The sequence below is a fragment of the Garra rufa genome, chromosome 8, assembly GCF_049309525.1.
Source record: "Garra rufa chromosome 8, GarRuf1.0, whole genome shotgun sequence".
In the NCBI taxonomy this organism is placed as follows: Eukaryota; Metazoa; Chordata; class Actinopteri; order Cypriniformes; family Cyprinidae; genus Garra; species Garra rufa.
The window spans coordinates 31,512,718-31,531,705 of NC_133368.1; the positions used below are offsets into that span (position 1 = coordinate 31,512,718).

At 40.8% G+C, this 18,988-nt stretch overlaps 1 protein-coding gene across 3 annotated transcripts in view; it reads left to right on the forward strand.

Moving 5' to 3' along the window:
- The first annotated feature begins 326 nt into the window (after nt 1–326).
- Nucleotides 327–18,988, forward strand: part of glsb (glutaminase b) — a 67,000-nt gene continuing 48,338 nt past the window's right edge. For all 3 annotated transcript variants that reach the window (XM_073845769.1, XM_073845770.1, XM_073845771.1), the window contains exon 1: nt 327–708. In XM_073845769.1, the coding sequence (XP_073701870.1) occupies nt 422–708 (287 nt within the window). In that variant the 5' untranslated portion in view covers nt 327–421. The remainder of the gene's footprint in view (nt 709–18,988) is intronic.

Here is an 18,988-nt window from a genome sequence, read left to right on the forward strand (position 1 = left end):
GTTCAAAAACTTTGGACTCGTAGTGCAAATGCACAAATACTTTCGGGACAACAATAATAAGGATTTACACAATTTATTATACTGAAATAAACGTGCAAAAGTACAAAGTAAGAGAAAAACATATCGTGCGAGTTATACAGTGAGTCACCGCAGGATGTGATGCATGACAATCAAAAATGAAGAATGCTTTACTCAGCCAATGATGTGAGAGAATATATGCATATATTAGCGCGTCGCCCAATAGCGCGTCAGGTGGGCGTGTACGTGCGCATTTGCTGGGTGTTCTTCACTAAAACGCTCCTCTGTCATTAGGTGCTCAAAGTGTGGAAATTGACAGTGCTGTAGCTTCTAGACCTACAAGTTGTCTTCTAGTATTATTACAAATAAATACATTAAGCCGAATTAGCTCGACAGGATTGAGATGTTACAGTTTAGGGCTTCACTTGTGCTGAAGGAGTTGATTCAAACCAGCCCAAAGCGTTCGTTGTCTGACATTATAAGGCATAAGAAGACTTTACCAAACGCGCACTTCTACGGCGCTGCTTATCCGGATGGCAGAGTATCTAAATTAAAGACTGTCTGTAATGGAAGAGATTTCACTCAGCCTTTAGTTGGGAAAAGATTCCTATGTACAAAGACCGAAGGAGCAATTGACCCTACTGAACCAGTGAAGAAAGATGAGTCCGTCCAGGAAGCGACGGCAGATAAGTACGAAATTTATTTAACGTTACTTGTCATTTGGTGATGACGCATGAGGTATTCAGTGTTATTATTGATAAGTGTACAGCATGTGTTCAGAATCAGCACACGCGCCAAAATATCACTGAATGGCTGACAACGTGGCGCTGTGTATACACTTTTACAGCAAGTGGGTGGAGAACATAGTGTAGTAGCTTGTGTACTTCATATTTGAATGAGATGTTATCATTTTGATAAGGTTGGGTTGGGGTTAAGTAAATAGTGTTTATTTCTGGTAATGGACAGTCTTCATTACTTTGAAGGACGTAGTTCATCGTCTAGATATGACATTGTGCCCTTTTTTTTAGGTGAGTGGACAGGTCACGTTCACTGACTCTTATTTTCCATTGACTGATTTCTCCTCTTTTTGAAACGCGTGACTTCTGTCATCAGAGACTAATGCTGCCTTCATGTGCTATCGTAATTATGGTAAATACCAAAATCCGACATCTAAATTGCACATGAACACCCACTCACGTTGTAATTTCCACTGGAAAGCTCGAAATTTTTTATGATACCCGAGTTGCCGAGATGGGATCAACTTTGACCTTTCAACATGGCGGACAGAAACGGAACTATACTGAATGGTAAACATTCCATGATGTTAAAAGTAAAAAAAAACTTATATAGGCTATATAAAATATATATACTTATATAGGCTTATATAAAAACGTATATAGGCTAGCTAAAACAGACCCATTAGTTAGTATTGTCTTTAAAAAAAACTATACTATTCATGATCAATAAGATATACAGCCTATCATTTATCGTTTGCGTTTTGATGCATCCTTTTCTTCCTGTAGCAGATGTATTAGGGAGTTTATAACCGTTTTAAAACTTTTACCCAAATAGCATGTGAGGACAAATTCCGAGTCCGCCATGTTTCTCTTCACTACGACAACAAAAGCACCTGAACACGACACACTGCTAATTTCCACTTCACAAGTGGAAAGCATCATCTTTCCCATATCACATGAAGGCAGCATTAATATACACCACGAGGCAATAGTTTTGAGTTTAGGGTGTAAAGGAGCATTTCATTGGTTGAGCCTACTTAACAGATACGCCCCCTTCAGGTGTTTTGATTCTAATCGAAACAACTGGAAGGGCAGAATTTACTGTCTCTTTTTGGACAAAATTAATAAACGCAGCCTGTCATTCGTGACTGAAATAGTGTTTGCACTTACATCACGATTTGGTCAGTTACCCAGATGCACGGCCATATTGTAAACAACAGCGTGGGATGCACAGTTAAAAGACTGTTTCTATGAACCAATATACTTAAGTCGTTTGCTATATTGAATTGGTCAACTTGACGTCATTCACTATAGTAATCATTGAATATTTTATGATTCCACAATCCTGCACAGCCGATGGTCTCCGAATCCATAGTATGGTGAACGTCAAGTTGACCATTACAAGATGGTAGATGCATCTGTGTCAGGGGTGCCCAACCTGTTCCTGGAGATCTACCATCCTACAACATTCAGCTCCAACCCTGAACCAGCTGCGTTCCAGCCAGGTTTTTGAGTCAGTAAATAACGACTTCAAACCATGGCTCACGACTTTGTAGCATTCCAGGCAAGTCACGCCAAACTGCCTGGGTGCATTTATTATTTTTATCTTATTATTAATTTGATTGCAACGTGATTTTGTCCTAAGCTCTATATTTCCACCATGTTCTCCTTGCATAAACACCGCACCCGTAGGGGCTGACATTGTTGTTTCACGGGCTATGTTACGTCAGAGCTCGGAACTTGGAGTACATCGATCTAGTACGAGTTCACGGGTGGGAAGTCACAGGTTTGACTGCCGCTCCAGTGCACTTTCACGTGTAGAAGGTTGGAAAAACATGGGTAACGGGTTGCCTGGAATGCGGTATTAATCTCTTAGACAGAACTTGATAATTACAGACAGCTGTGTTGGAGCAGGGCTGGAACTAAAGTCTGCAGGTAGATCTCCAGGAACGGGGTTGGGCACCCCTGGTCTACGTGCTTGGAGTGGTCAAATGGGGCATCTATACATGTCTATGTTTAATGTACTACTGAATACGTTGTTCTGCTAATTTATGCTGTCTAAACCACAGAAAAAAAAACATGTGGAAACTGCTAAATCTTATAGAGAAGGACTTAGTAAGCAGGAAAGGGTGCAATATTTTGACAAAGTAAAGTTAATAGGTGGTAAAGATACATACAAGCAGTATTAATTAAGACATTAGCCTAATATTTCATCTACCTGACTGGAAATGATAAGAACAAACTTAAATGTCGTGAAGTTTCTTGCCCTGGAAATCCTGTTTCACTTTGGCCAACAACATTTCCATGTGTTGCTCTGGATGCCAGTGTAATTATTGTTAGGGTTGGAGGTTGACACCAATTTCACAAATTAAACGGATTCCGATTTACATAACTCATTCCATTTAACAATACACTACAAACACTGTTTAGTCAAGTTTTGTTCACACATAAACAGAAATCAACTAAAAAGACTGATTTTGAAATTCTAAAATATTGTTTTTTAAAAATGAAGATAGATTAAAAACAATTCATTAGGATTGTCAACCCAGCCCTAGTTATTGTTCTTAGTTGTCACAGTATGGGCGTAACCATAATAATTATGTTCCATATGTTACTGAACGCCTTTATGTAGGCTACTCCTGCTTTAATAGCTTGATGAAAGTCATAATGAGCTAAGGTTATAATGATTGAATACTCCTTCTGGAATCATAGTAGATTTGTGGATAAATAAATATTAATTTATGCATAATGAGAGTTGTTTTGGGCGTTGTTTTGAAATGCCTCAGTGTTTTTAATAATTGGTTTAGTGACTCACTTACAACATGAAGACAATATCACCTGATGCATAATAACGTGAAGAGCCACTGAATGATTCAGTGAGCTTTTTTACTGAACAGATATAAAGTTTTAAGTCACTGGGATGAATCAAAATGAAAGCGCTATTAATGTTTACATTGTGGAAGGTGGAGATGGGAGTGGTGGCACGTTTATCAGCTGCTAGATTATGACACCATTCATACGGCAGCTGTGGAATGTTAATAATGCACTTCCGCAAACAGGCAGTGAGTGCATGGGGAGATTATTAAATCTCTGCTAGTGTTTTCAGTGCAGCAGTTTTCTCCATATTTATATATATGAAAGCTTAAAAAACCCTCCCTGGCAGTGCAATTGATCTTTTCCTCAGCGCTCCACTGTTTGCTCGCGGTTCACACGGTGTGCGTGACTCATCGCTCGTCTGTCCATATGGATTATTTATAAGATGACGCAGAAGGCTCGTGCTGTCCCTGCAGAGAGGCTTTAATCAAGAGCTTGATCATCCTCTCATGAATGCTGCTCTGTCTCATGTTTTCCAGACAGTCTAAGAAAAAGTGTCAAATTAGGAATCACTTTCTGCAAGATTTGAGAGCCTTTCTGAATTTACAGACTGACTTTTACTTACTGTTCAGCTGGCATAAATAAATTAATGACGTGTAATCCTGTTTAGTGACGTGTCAGACTTGGACTAATGGGTAACATGTTGCATTACAGCAGATTACACAATTAAAAGTGCTGTAAGGTCGTAATGGAAGTTAAGTGCAGTCTGATAGTTGACTGATATGAGTTTTTTGAATGGGTGATAATGATATCTAAAGAATGGTAATTTGATTTAAAGGAGTTCACATCCAGAACAAATATTTACAGATAATGTACTCACCCCCTTGTTATCCAAGATGTTCATGTCTTTTCTTCCTTCAGTCGTAAATAAATTGAGGTTTTCTGAGGACAACATTTCTGGATTTTTCTCCATATTGTGGACTTCTGTGGTGCCCCGAATTTGAACTTCCAAAATGCAGTTTAAATGCCACTTCAAACAATCCCAAATGCAGTTGTAAATGATCCCAGCCGAGGAAGAAGGGTCTTATCTAGCTAAACAATTGGTTATTTAGTTTTTAAAAATGACAATTTATATACTTTTTAACCTTAAACGCTTGTCTTGCTCTGCCTGAACTCAGTTTTTTTCCGGTTCAAGGCAGTTAGGGTTTGTCGAAAAACTCCCATCTTATTTTCTCCCTCAACTTCAAAAATCATTTTAAAATCATCCTACATCGCTGCAGAAGTATCAACACAGTGTGAACATGCAAAGAAGATCAAATAACCTTGACAAAAAAGGTAAAACAGCGATGTAGGATGATTTTGAAGTTGAGGGAGAAAAGGCCGGAAAAAAACAGAGTTTAAGCAGAGCAAGACAAAGACGAGCGTTTGAGGTAGAAAATTTTTTTGGATTTGTTTTACTAGATAAGTCCCTTCTTCCTCGGCTAGGATCATTTACAACCACATTTGGGATCGTTTGAAGCCACATATAGACTGCATTTTGGAAGTTCAAACTCGGGGCACCATTGAAGTCCTCTACTGTATATGGAGAAAAATCCTGAAATGTTGTCCTCAAAAAGCACAATTTCTTTACGACTGAAGAAAGAAAACGATAAACATCTTAGATAACAAGGGGGGTGAGTACATTACCTGTTACATTTTGTTCTGGAAGTGAACTTCTCCTATAATGTCATGAATGTCATGGACTTGCAGTGTTAACTCATCGCATTAAATAGCCCTTATACATGCAGTGAGAAGCTGTGAACTGACACATCCACTTAAAAGCAATCAATTCTGCATTCCTATGGAAATTAGATATCGATTGCTGTGTTGTCATGAGGATATTCTATTTATTCCTAGTGTTGAAAAAAGGTAGTGATGCTCCGATTGATTGGCCACCGATCATGATCGGCCGATATTGGCTTAAAATAGCTTGATCAAAAAACCAGATCACTTGACATAAATTACTCGTGCGACTTTTTCACACGTGCATGCACGCCGCACAGGTAAACAACAGCAGAGCGGAGCTTACCAGTGGCAACATGCAACATGAGTACTAAATTCTTTATTAGTTTTGTAAGTGTAGTCTTGTTATTGTGCGTGACTAAGTTGTGCGTGTACAGAGCGCTGACTGTAGTTCTGCCGGAGACGTTCAAGTTTACTTTCGGTTTCATTCTCTGCTATCTTCAGGGAGTGGTAAATGTGCGTGCTTGAATGTAAATGAATGTATCTTTCTATACCCGTCATATTGCAATAATGTTACCGCTGTATGTCTGATTGTTGTCATCAGTTCATGTTGTAGTTCAGTTCATATAGAATGAGGAGAAACGGTGCATGTGTAATTCACGTGCGTATGTTTAGCGCCATTTTATCGCATCGTAATTCTAATTTACGCATATAGATGTTACTGAGGTGAATGTTTATGTTTCCTATATACAGACGGATTCTGATATATCGTATTTAATTCAGCCTAAACCACATTTTACTACCTTTATCCTAATGACTGTGCAATGCTGGATAATATAATCCTTACATCATCTTAAAAAGCAGCGACAAATAACAAGCAAAGAACATTTACATTATCAAAGAACTTCATCACAAACTAGTGTAGCCTAGTCTAGTGCGAGGTGCACTTTAAAAAACACTCCCGTTACGATCAGTTTATCTATGTACACTGTATGATGAATAAATCTCTTTCCCATGCGGCGCGTGAAGGCGATGTGGCCACTCTATGCGTGTGTTTATACCGCGGCAAGTTTCTGAAGCGTCCTAGAACCGACTCTGCACTGCATCGCTAAAGTTAGGCGCCTTTTTGACGGATAATAATAATAATCGTCTTGCTATCGTCAAAGGCATCAGCAACAGGTGATATCTCTAACTATTGTCGATACATGATACTATCGTCTATCGGCACAAACCTAACTTTGGTGGTTCTTCAAGATCTTGACTGTAGCCTATTTCTACTGTTTTTTTTTTTCCAATATAGTTAATTTAGAGTTAGTTTCATTTCTACAAATGGTGCAAACTCTGCTAGATTATAAATAAAAGATTCCCATTCCCCTGCCATTCTGTGATCGGCAGTGATCGGCGATCGGTAATCGGTGATCGGCCCCAAAAATGCTGATCGGAGCATCTCTTAAAAAAGAGAGGTAGAGAGGTAAATGGTCTGCTGCTGATGTTATGGGTGAAAGCGAGGCCACAGGCTTCTGGTTTGGTCGTGAAGCTGATCACAGAGACGCATGCTGTCACAGACTCCCAGAGCCTCACAGTAGTGCAGTTGCCTTGGTAACAAGACTAACAGGTTATATTGAAGGTGTGAGAGTGATGTTTGTTGAAGAATTGCTCCAATACAGACTCGGATATCACTCTACTAATGTAGTGTTTTTATTTTATGGCTAGAACTGACTGAAAACGATCCAGTTTGTTGTAATGAAAAAAAGCCTTTCTTTCATATGTTAAGTATTTAGTTAATTGAATTATGCTTGTGGTAGAGTATATGCTATTGCCAGGGGATGATGTTCTTCCTATTGCACATCCCTATTTTCAGCAAGGACATTCTGAAGGTCACACACCTTACTCACTTCCCTTATTGATCTGTTGGACACCAGTTCATCTCTTGGGGATCCCAGAAGGCCTCTGTTCTCCATCTCTAATGGATTGTTTCTTGTGAAGTGACGTATGAATGGTTTTCCACTCTTGTATTAAAGGGACAGTTCACCCAAAAAAGAAAATTCTTTAATAATTACTCACCCCCATGTCGTTCCAGACCTGTAAGAGCTTCGTTCATCTTCGGAACACAAAGATGTTTTTGATGAAATCTGAGACCTTTCTGATCCTGCATAGACATTAACACAACTACCACATTCAAAGCCGATTTAACATCGTTAAAGTAGTCCATGTGATATCATTGGTTCAACCTTAATTTTATGGTGCCTTTACTACCTTTCTGGACCTTGAATGTGTCAGTGGCATCACTGTCTATGCAGGGCCAGAAAGCTCTCAGATTTAATCAAAAATAGCTTCAAATGTGTTTCAAAGGTGAACAAAGGACTCTTTTGGGTGAACTATCCCTTTAACAGGTTCAATCCTTGTTTTATTTTGTTGAGGTTGTGCGTGCGTGTGTGCGTGCGTGCGTGCGTGCGTGCGTGCATGTGTGTGTGTTTCAAAGCACTCTGAGCATTATATTTCAGCACTTGGAAGATTTTTTTATTCCACTTTTGAAGTTGTTCCATCATGATGGGTGTGGGTGGTGGCTGTATAACTGGAGACCAGAAATGCTGCATACTTTAAAAAACATTCAACGAGACTGCAGATCTAATTGGTACAACATGTTGCCCTTTGCAAGTTTTAGAGCAGCCCTGTTTCAAATTCTAAGAAGCTAGACAGCAGTTTATTGTTGTGAGAAATTAGTAGGGTTTAAGTGAACTGAACTGGAAGATCAAGTTTTTAATTTGGATTAAAAATTACGAGCTGACAAGATGTTTAAAAATGGATCATATGCACACATTGCACAGATGATCTATAATCTGTAAGATGCATTTAGAAAATTGAAAGGGTGAGTTTCTATTTCATGCCAAATATATGTTTGACACAAGCTATGTTTATGCACTCTGTTTTTATGCACATTTTAAAGTATCGTATCATAAACGAGTGATAGAAATGCCAAATTGCAGAGAAAAAAAAATTTAATTCTCAAGTATGTTTTAATGCTCATCTGAGGTGGTTTTTGACTTTTGTGAAAAGAGTTAATGCGAATAATGGCAGATGTTTACACATTTGGCGAATAAATTCCTCTATGTGCATCAGAAAAAGTCATGTGACTTTGCGCGATGGGACAGCATATTCTGAATAAGCATTGATTGGACCAATCTTGTTGCACAGCATTTCAAATGTTGCTCTTATGACCACAAAACTGGTCATTAGTGTCAACTTTTTAAAAAAGGGATTTATCTGAAAGCTGGAGATGGCAATATCTGACCAAGATACAACTATTTGAAAAGCTGGAATCTGAGGGTGCAAAAAAAAAAAAAATCGAATTTTTTTTTGAGAAAATCGCCATTAAATCTCCTCCAAATGAAGTTCTTAGCAATGCATATTACTAATCAAAAATTAAGTTTTGAATGATATATTTACGGTAGGAAATTTACAAAATATCTTCATGGAACACAATCTTTACATAGTATCCTAATGATTTTTGGCCTACAAAAAAATAGATCATTTTGACACATACAATGTATTGGCTATTGCTACAAATATATCCATGCTACTTACAATTGGTTTTGCAGTCCAGGGTCTTTTCCTGATTTTCAATGACAGTCTTGCACATATGCAATTGTTAAACAATTGTTAAACAATGAGTGTTTAATATGAAGTTCCGAAGACATGTCTTGATGTTTAGTGTCTCTGTCTGTGTAACATGATGCATAGTCTCTGCCTCAGACGTCACGCCCACGGAACGTTGGCTAAACGTCTGATGCATATGGTACACTTAACTGGAAACACTTCAGGAATGTCGAAGTCGTCATCTGATTAGTTGAATTTGATCGGATTTCCGGGAGACGCGAGTGTCGTGTTTATTTTCGGTCCGCCGGCGAACAAAGCGCAGACTGATTTACTAAAATGTGCTTATGCAGATGCCATTGTTGTTATACACATTTGCGCCGTTCGTGAACAGATTACTGACTTACTCCTTGTTCTCCCTCTTCTTATTTATCTTTCAATGCTGGTTATTTTAATGACTGACTTGATGCACGCCAGTCTGTTTTTGTGGGGACATTCACGCACTGAAACGTGACTCTGAACGAAACGAACTGTGATTGATTGTTTGACATGTCGGTCAAACGTCCTAATGGGCGGGACTTGGCCAATGGAAGCTGCCATGAATTCCAGACCTTCAGCCGTCAGTCTGAAGGTCTGGCTACGTGAGACCAAAGTCCCTTTAAGGCAAGTCATGTCACTCGGCGGCCTTCTTTGAAACGCTACTCGGGCAGGCAAGTGCAGCTCCTATCTCTTTGAATGGGGAAACATCAAATTTTCCAAAACTGTTCACCAAGCTTACGATTAAATTTCCTATTTTAAATCTCCAAAGAAATCCAACAAGAACTGCCTCATAAATATGGTTTCTTGTGCTCCAATAGCGTTAAAAAACGCTTATTTTTCCGGCTAAATGAGCCAGTGCGCATGCACAGTACTGAGCGCACGTCTTTGAGCGCCGATTGTTTCTATAGCAACCAGTACTTCTAACTGCAGCTGCAGTGACGCGCTGACTTTACTAATCAACAATTGGCTCTTTCACTAAGAAGGCGGGGCTTCACGGCCATAATGAGCGTTACATTTTTCCCCATTCAAAACTATACGAGTGTCAAGTCTTGGGTATTCTATAGTCTTTGGCGAGACTACATGATGCATGACTCTTTCAGCATGACAGGGGTCAACTAACTCCAGGAGGTAGAAATAACGAAACATGTTGTCAGTGAAAAATCATGCAGTGAGGGGTTATACAGTATCTATTAAAGGTCCCATATTGTACACCTTTTTGGAGGTTTATTTTAGCTGTTGATGTCCTTAAGAATATATATTTGCGGTATAAGTGCCAAAAACCATTTCAATATATTTTTACAGCTCATCTTTTAGGAGCTCTTTCAAGAACAGGTCGATTTTGGCCCATCTAATTAATATTCATGAGCCTCTCTTCTGATTGGCCTGTTGTTTTCTGAGTGACGCACAGCCAGGCCAATCACAGGTAACTAGTGTCATGTATGCTGTAGCCTGCTGTGGCTTGTGATACTCAACAGGATGTTTCAGAATGGTAATGTTTTTTGTAAGCTACGATTGCAGTAAGCTATGTAACTAGCTGCTTTAGTAAAGCCTCTTTCACATTGTGCGTTGATTCGGGAAAATTGCCCGAAAGTTCAGGGAACGATCCTGGGTTAGGAACCTAGTAACGTTGCCGGGATCAGTCCTGGAACGAGCGCTGTGTGAAGAAAAGCCAGAACCAATGCCATAAAGGCTGTGTTATAGTGATGATGCAATGATGATGTTTCCCAGACGTATCATCTGTGCTCTTGATTGCTAAAGAACACCTTTTATCAAACATTTGTTTGAAACTCAGTGTCTAACTTCTACTGTACTTGAGTCATGATCAATTGTTGTTGGAAAGCCACCTGTAAGCAATCTGATTCATCACTGACAACTAACCTCCTGTCTAATGAGTTAAATAGGTGCGCTGAGGCTTTCTCCGACTATTCAGCTAATTGTGTCCAAGGCGACGGGGTGTAAAAAATCGACTGAGCCCTTATCCTCGTCTGCCGGGGAACTTGTTTTCCAAATCAGTGAAGATGTTGCTAAAAGCTGTCAAACATGGCTCCATCTGGCCTTAAAGGACCTGGAGTTTGACAGAGAATATTGATCTGATATTCATCATTTTTAACAATGATACTAGATGGATACATTTCCAAAGGCAACTTGATTTTGGTCACTTCTCTGTAAGCTTTGTGGATGAATAGGACTGACTAGAATATTTCTTAGCAGTAACTTATTGTCTGGCATTTCAGACACTAATCCCTTAGTCTTAAAAGACTGAACATATTGCTGGGGTTTGCTGTGCAAAAGATGAATAAGCATCAAGATATGATACCTGCAATTATAGCTATTATGTGACAGATTGATCTGCCAGCCTTTGTTGTTTGTCAGGCAGGTGCAGTAAAGTTATCTGACACCTGAAACCTGCAGGGACTGTTCTGCTGAGTAGCACGTGGTGCAGAGGTGCATGCTTGTCTCACCCCTAGGGCCTCACAGAGAGGTGCAACAGAAGTTTCCACAATCCTCTAGAGAGCTTCACATGGTGCTTGGCACAGGACTGTAACATTGCAGTTTTTTAATGATAAAGGTGGGACATAGACAGTAGCTATGTTTCAATCACCCTGTTCATATGCACATTTTGAAGTATAGCATCAGAAACGAGTGATGGAAATGCCACATTTTGAATAAAACGTTTTTTATGCTAGCTTGAGGTGGTTTTTGACTTAATTAGGGAGATGTTAACACATTTGCCAAATAAATTCCTCCATGCGCATTAAAAAAAATGTGACTTTGCGCTATGGAATGCCAAAACCTGACAAACCAGTGGACTGATCTTGTTCCACAGCATCGGAATGTTGTTATGGTCATTCTGAAATGCCGTTAATATTAACATTCGTTAATAAAAAATTGCCTGTAAAATGTTGTAAATTTTAAAATGTTGAAAATAAATGTTTTAGAACTTTCTATTCATCAAAGAATCCTGAAAATTGTAATGTATTAGGGTTTCCGAAAAATATCCGATATAATAATCCAATAATAATAGGAAATCAGTGTATTTATATAGAATTATTTTTTAAAGATTTTCTGAGTAATATTATAGAACATTGCAAAACTTAATTTCAACCAAACAAGCAAGTAGATACATTTTTTAATGCAAGTAAATTTCAATAAAAAGCTGGTAGAATTATTAAAGCATGTTCTTTTTCATTTGTATGCACCACTATATCAATTCATCTTAATTACTGTTTTAATAAATGAAAAAATGATAAAATGGAGTGATAAAATGAAATTCTATTGAATCCAAGTTTTAAACTCATTCACTTAGACTTCAGTTGGCATTAGACTAGTTCCAGAAATATAAATGTTTTACATTTGCAATGTTTGAGTAATTTCTTTGAGTCATTTGAGTCTTTAGAAAATGTAATGTCCGAATAAAAAATGTGACACTGGACCACAAAACCAGTCATAAGGGTAAATTTTTTTGAGTATTATATTGAAGGCTTAATAAATAACCTTTCAATTGATGTATGGTTTGTTACTGTGCGTTCACACCGCCGCCGGCGAGAGCGTCAAAATTCGCTCTCGCCGCCCTGCATGCAACGCTGTAGAAAGATTCCTTGATGCTCTGACGATCGAACGCTTGGTCTTGTATTTAAAGCGGCCGCAAAGCAAACAAGCATGTCGATCTTGTGCAGACTGACCACAAGTAGGGTGTAAGTTAGTTAACCTCATTAAATATTTTAAACATGAAAATAAGAAATTGAATTTAATATAGTTACATGTTTGCTAACGAAATAAACCAATTAAAAGCCATTTGTATGGAGTGGGTTTTGTGTTCATGGTTAAGTGCAAACTTAAAAATAGAGACACGTCCTAGATTATGGGGTAACCCGCCACAGCAATAATTAACTTCTCCATTTTCCTTGGGAACTAATGTGGCCGGAACCAAGTTTACAGGACTGCGTTCTTTGGAAACCTCTCAGCGGTGAACTTCTACATTCGATTGGTTGCCGCCGAGCCGCGCCATAGCTCATTACCATAAAGTTGACCTGACTTCAACTCTCCCCGACGCCCGCGTCGCTCTCGCCGCTTCTCGCCGCCGGCTCACATTGAAAATGAATGACTTCCAGCCACTTTGACGCTCTCGCCGCCGGCGGTGTGAACGCACAGTTAGGATTGGACAACGTTTTGCTGAGATACAACTATTTGAAATTATGTAATCTGAGGGTGCAAAAAAAGAAAAAAAAAAGAAAATCCCCTTTAAAGTTGTCTAAATGAAGTTCTTAGCAATGCATATTAATAATCAAAAATTATGTTTTTATATACATTCATAGTAAGAAATTTACAAAATATTTTCATGGAACATGATCTATACTTTATATCCTAATACATTTTTGGCATAAAAGAAAATCAATATTGTATTATTGGCTATTGCTACAAATATACCTGTGCTACTTAAGACTGGTTTTGTGGTCCATACTCTTTATAAAATTCAGTGTTAAATTTTGTGATGCTAGCAAAATCATTGTGAATATATAGTGAATATTGGATATGTCACCTAGTAGTGTTGGGCGATGTGCACAATTTTCATATCGTCCTATCGTCAGCCTGAGTGAGATCGCCGATACACGATACTATCGTTCTAATTTATTTAATGATATGTAAATATGTCAACATGTAATAAATTCCTTATTTATTTTATGTTGTCTGTTTTAAAGACAATTTTACTACAGTTTTGTTTATTAAACTCAATACTATGTTATTTCATGGTGAAATGTTTTGTTATGCACTTCTTGTGCACTGAATACATTTAGAATGTATGTATGTAGCTTGTTTGAAAAAGCAAAAAAAAAATCGCAAATAAAATCGCAATCGCAATATTCTTTCAAAAAATCGCAATATGATTATTTTGTCCATATTGCACAGCCCTAGCCTAAACCACATTTTACTATCCTAATGACTGTCTACTCTTAATCTATGTACACTGTATGATAAATAAATCTCTTACCCATTTTCACTGCACACATCTGCGGCGCGACTCTATGCTTGTGTTTATACCGCGGCAAGTTTCTGGGGCATCCTAGAACCGACTCTCCGTGCTGCATCGCTAAAGTTAGCCCCCTTTTTGACGCATAATAATAATAATAATAATAATAATAATAATCGTCTTACTATCGTCAAAGGCATCAGCAACAGGCGATATCTTTGACTATCGTCGATACACGATACTATCGTCTATCGGCACAACCTTATCACCTAGCTAAACAAGTTGCAAGTATTCAGTTAAGTACATTTTTTCCTTATTAAAATGAAAGTGCTAATGTTTTAAGTCTCAGTGCTAAATTCTCACCTCACCTACTACTGTGTCTCTATATCCAGAATACATATTTCCACTTGGCACATGGTCTAGAGCAGCATACCGCTGCGTCAGCAGCAGTAATTGCAGCATACAGTCTGTCCTGTCCATATCCCCCACCTGCCCCATGCACTCTGAAGTGCAAACACTTGACCATGAGTCTACACAGTGACTAATGCACCAGGTTCATTTTAGTTTTCACCAAGAGCTGTCAGCTGAACGTAATTTAGACAACAGCTTTATAGGCCTCTGGAAAGCGAAGTGAATTTGTAAAACAATTTTTAAGGAAGCAGTTTTATAACATGATGTCCTAGCAATCAGCTCAGTATAGCCTAGTATATACCTATGGAGTTCATATACTGTATGATGAATTAAAATCAAGTCGTCCCATTGGAGAATCTTTGGACTGAGCAAATTCACAGACCGAAAGAACAGAAGCCATATTTAGCATCAAGTGCCCATAAACACCACTGGGAGGTTTCACAAACTTACCCTGAGGGTCATAGTCTCCTTTAATGAGGATCAAACCTTTAGGCCAGTAAACGACTGTTAAGTTTGCATGAAATGCAGTATACAAAATTGACTGCCATGTGATCAGTAATGCAATGGAAAATAGGAAGTTCTAGATAGTTGGATAGCCAGATAATATATATTTTCAGTTTCCCATTGCTTCATTTATGAGGATACTTCCTCTCCTTTTGTGTTTTGGCTCAAATGTAACTAAAGCAAGGTCAGTTATATAATGGATTTTTCAGTTTTCCCTGTAAACGGTGGCCTTTATGCCTGGAATGGCTGAGTCACTTGTGATCATGTGTCCGGGAGGCTTTGGTATTTTGGCAAATTTTAGGAGGTTCCTTTAACCCATAATTGACTGTTTATTAACTGGTCACAAGCCTTAAAGGGATAGTTCCCCCCAAAATAAAATGCTGTCATTAATTACTCACCCTCATGTCGCTCCAAAACCATAACACCAAGTTCATCTTCTAAAACAAATAAAGATTTTTTGGATGAAATCCGACAGCTTTCTGACCTCGAATAGACAGTAACGCAACTACTACGTTCAAGGCCAAGAAAAGTAGTAAGGACATAAATAGGCCATGTGACATCAGTACTTCAACTGTAATTAACCATACTTTGTGCTCCAAAGATGAACAAAGGGCTTGCAGGTTTGGAACAACGTGAGGGTGAGTAATTAATGACAGAATTTTCCTTTTTGGGTGAACTATCCCTTTAAAATAAACCCACAATCCCTGCTGTCAGGTCACAGTGTCTGCACAGCCTGTGGTTTTTTGTTACATGCTGGGCCTGTCTTCTGTGAGCGGTCAGTGGTGTGTGAATAGGCGCGCAATGTTTGTTTTATTAAGTCTGCAGGAGGGCGATGAGGCTCTCTGAGAATCCCTGGAATCCCATGTAGGATCACACATATACCGCAGAGAAGTCTGGGCGGGAGTCAGACAGACGTGCCGTTTTATAACACCAAAGACCTTTGGTGCCAATTAGATCCCAAAGGTCCAGCGACGTTGATTTACCCATTTCCATTTTCAGGGATCTTTTGCTTTCATTAGTTGCAAGCTGATACTGCAATTCTGATAAGCACACAATTGATTTTCTATCACATAACTGTCACGGATTGGCCAGGTTCTACTCCCTCACTCACTCAACGATCACAGTCACCTGATTACTAATCATACGCACCTGAATCCAATCACCAGCACCACATATAAGCACACCACACACCTCACTCAGTGTCCGGGCTCGTTTGCACGAAGCGGACTCATTGTGTTTCTCTGTCGAGTTCACAAACCTCAAAGACATACTTACCTCGCTATTTACCTGTTGAAACTTACCTCTTGTCTCGTCTATTCCAGTACGAAGTCTGTTCTCTGTTCCAGTCAGCTGTGGTCAGCCATAAGCCTGTTCGTCGATCACCAACGGTGTGTGTGTGTGTGTGTGGGTCGGAGTCCTCCTCCCGTCGTTCCTGGAAAGGAAAAGGATCTGTATTCAGTATTCATCTCTAGTCAACGAATATCATACTTGGACTGTTATACTTACCCGGTTCTGCACGTCATCTTATCCACAACGCTCTGCTGATAATAAACATTGTTATATTGATCACTTACCTCTCTTGTTTGGTCTGCTTCCGTAACAGTTAGCCCGGACCAACACAGTATCAGCATGAGCAATCGGGACCCGTTTCAAGAGCTGGTGGACTCGCTCAGGAAGGTTTTGTTGGCTAGTCATGCCACCACACCAACTTCAGCTCATCCCACCGCACCACCGGCACCCAGCACTTCTTCGGCTCCCGTAAACGTCCCTTCCAGTCCCATGGCCCGACCAGCGCCCTACTCTGGCGGGGCGGAGGAGTGCAGCGGATTCCTGTTACAATGTTCATTGATATTCACAATGCAACCTGCTCTCTATCCCACAGATTCTTCGAAAATAGCCTTCATCACGTCTCTGCTTACCGGACCAGCTCTCAAATGGGCGGACACGTTATATCAGCAGGCCGGGCCGGCAACCCATTCGATCCAGGCTTTCGTCGCTCATTTTAAAGAGGTTTTCGGACGTTCTGATGCAGAAGTATCCGCAGGAGAGCAATTGTATCATCTTAAGCAGGGAAGTATGACGACACAAGATTACTCCCTGCGTTTCCGAACTTTGGCCGCTGCCAGCGGATGGAATGAGCGATCGTTACTGACCACGTACCGGCTCGGCCTAGAACCCAATCTCCGGATGCAGTTAGCTGCTTTGGACGACTCCATGGGATTGGAGAAGTTCATTCAGCAGTCACTTCGTTGTTCAGATCGTCTAAGATCCTACCAAGACCAGTCCGTCACTACTGCACTCCTCCGACCAGTTACATCCGCCAGCCCTCCAGAACCAGAACCAATGATCCTGGAATCAGGGAAAATCTCTGCAGCTGAGCGACAGAGAAGACTGACCCGGGGTCTTTGCATGTACTGTGGGGCTGCGGGACACGTACGACTCAACTGTCCTATGCGTCCTATACGATCTTTGGTGAGTGTAATACGTTCTGAATTGGATAACATGCATCCTCTGACTACCAATGTTCAGTTAACCACCCACACTTCCTGTGTTACAGTCGCAGCCCTCATCGACTCCGGGTCAGCGGGAAACTTCATCTCCAACACCCTCTGTCGCCAGCTCCAGCTACGCACCCAAGCATCAACCACCATCTACCAGATTCAACCGATAACTAACCGGATAAACTCACGGACCCGTATTCACCGGAAAAGTGAACCCATCATCCTACAGATTGGAGTTTTGCACCGTGAGGAGATTCAGTTTCTGGTTCTGGAGGGAGCTACTATGGACATCATCTTGGGGCGCCCGTGGCTGGTGAAGCATGATCCCATCCTCTCTTGGGGCACAGGAGAGGTGATAAAATGGGGAAAAGAATGTACCAACCAATGTTTTCCAGATCTTCCACGTCCTAGACACAAGATACTACCTGTCAACGTCACCTCCGTCGAAAGTCCTGTTGAGAAGCAGTCAGTCCAGATTCCTGCCATTTACTCGTCGTTTCAAGACGTCTTCTGCCCCAAGAGAGCTTCCCAGCTACCTCCACATCGGCCATGGGACTGTGCCATTGACCTAGTTCCGGATGCTCCAATGCCCAGAGGTAAGATCTACCCGCTGTCGCTTCCGGAGACCAAGGCAATGGAGGAGTACATACAGGAGGCTCTCGATCAGGGTTACATCCGACCATCAACATCACCCGCAGCATCCAGTTTTTTCTTCGTGGCAAAGAAGGATGGAGGGCTGCGGCCATGCATCGATTACCGTATACTCAATCAAGGCACCATCAAGTTCCGGTATCCCCTTCCTCTCGTCCCTGCGGCCCTCGAACAACTACGCACTGCCAGGGTGTTTACGAAGTTGGACCTCCGCAGCGCGTACAACCTCGTGAGGATACGTGAGGGGGACGAGTGGAAGACTGCCTTCGTGACCCCTACTGGCCACTACGAGTATTTGGTCATGCCCTATGGTTTGGTCAACGCCCCCTCCGTATTTCAGAACTTCATTCACGAGGTACTCCGGGAGTTTCTGCACCACTTTGTCGTTGTCTACATAGACGATATCCTGATTTACTCCCGGAGTGAGGCCGAACATCGCCTCCACGTTGCGGAGGTCCTTCAAAGATTACGGGATCATCACCTATATCTCAAGGCGGAGAAATGTTCATTTCACCTACCAGCAGTGCACTTCCTTGGATACGTCATCGACCAGAAGGGGGTCCGTATGGACGAGAGGAAGGTATCTGCAGTCGTGTCCTGGCCAGAACCCACCACTATCAAAGAGCTTCAACGATTCTTAGGTTTCGCCAATTTCTACCGCCGGTTTATCAAGAACTACAGCATCATCACCGCTCCGCTTACCAGTCTACTCAAAGGAAAACCACGAACCCTACTCTGGAACCCTGACTCGGCCGCAGCCTTCCATAACCTCAAGGAAGCATTTACACAGGCACCTCTTCTAACCCATCCTGACCCTGATCTCCCTTTCGTGGTAGAGGTAGACGCTTCTACTACCGGCGTGGGAGGGATTCTGTCACAGTATCACGGTACTCCTCCATTGCTTCATCCCTGTGCCTACTATTCCCGGAAGCTCAGCCCTGCGGAGAGGAACTATGACATCGGCAACCGCGAGCTTCTTGCCATCAAGCTCGCTCTGGAGGAGTGGCGACATTGGTTAGAGGGATCCA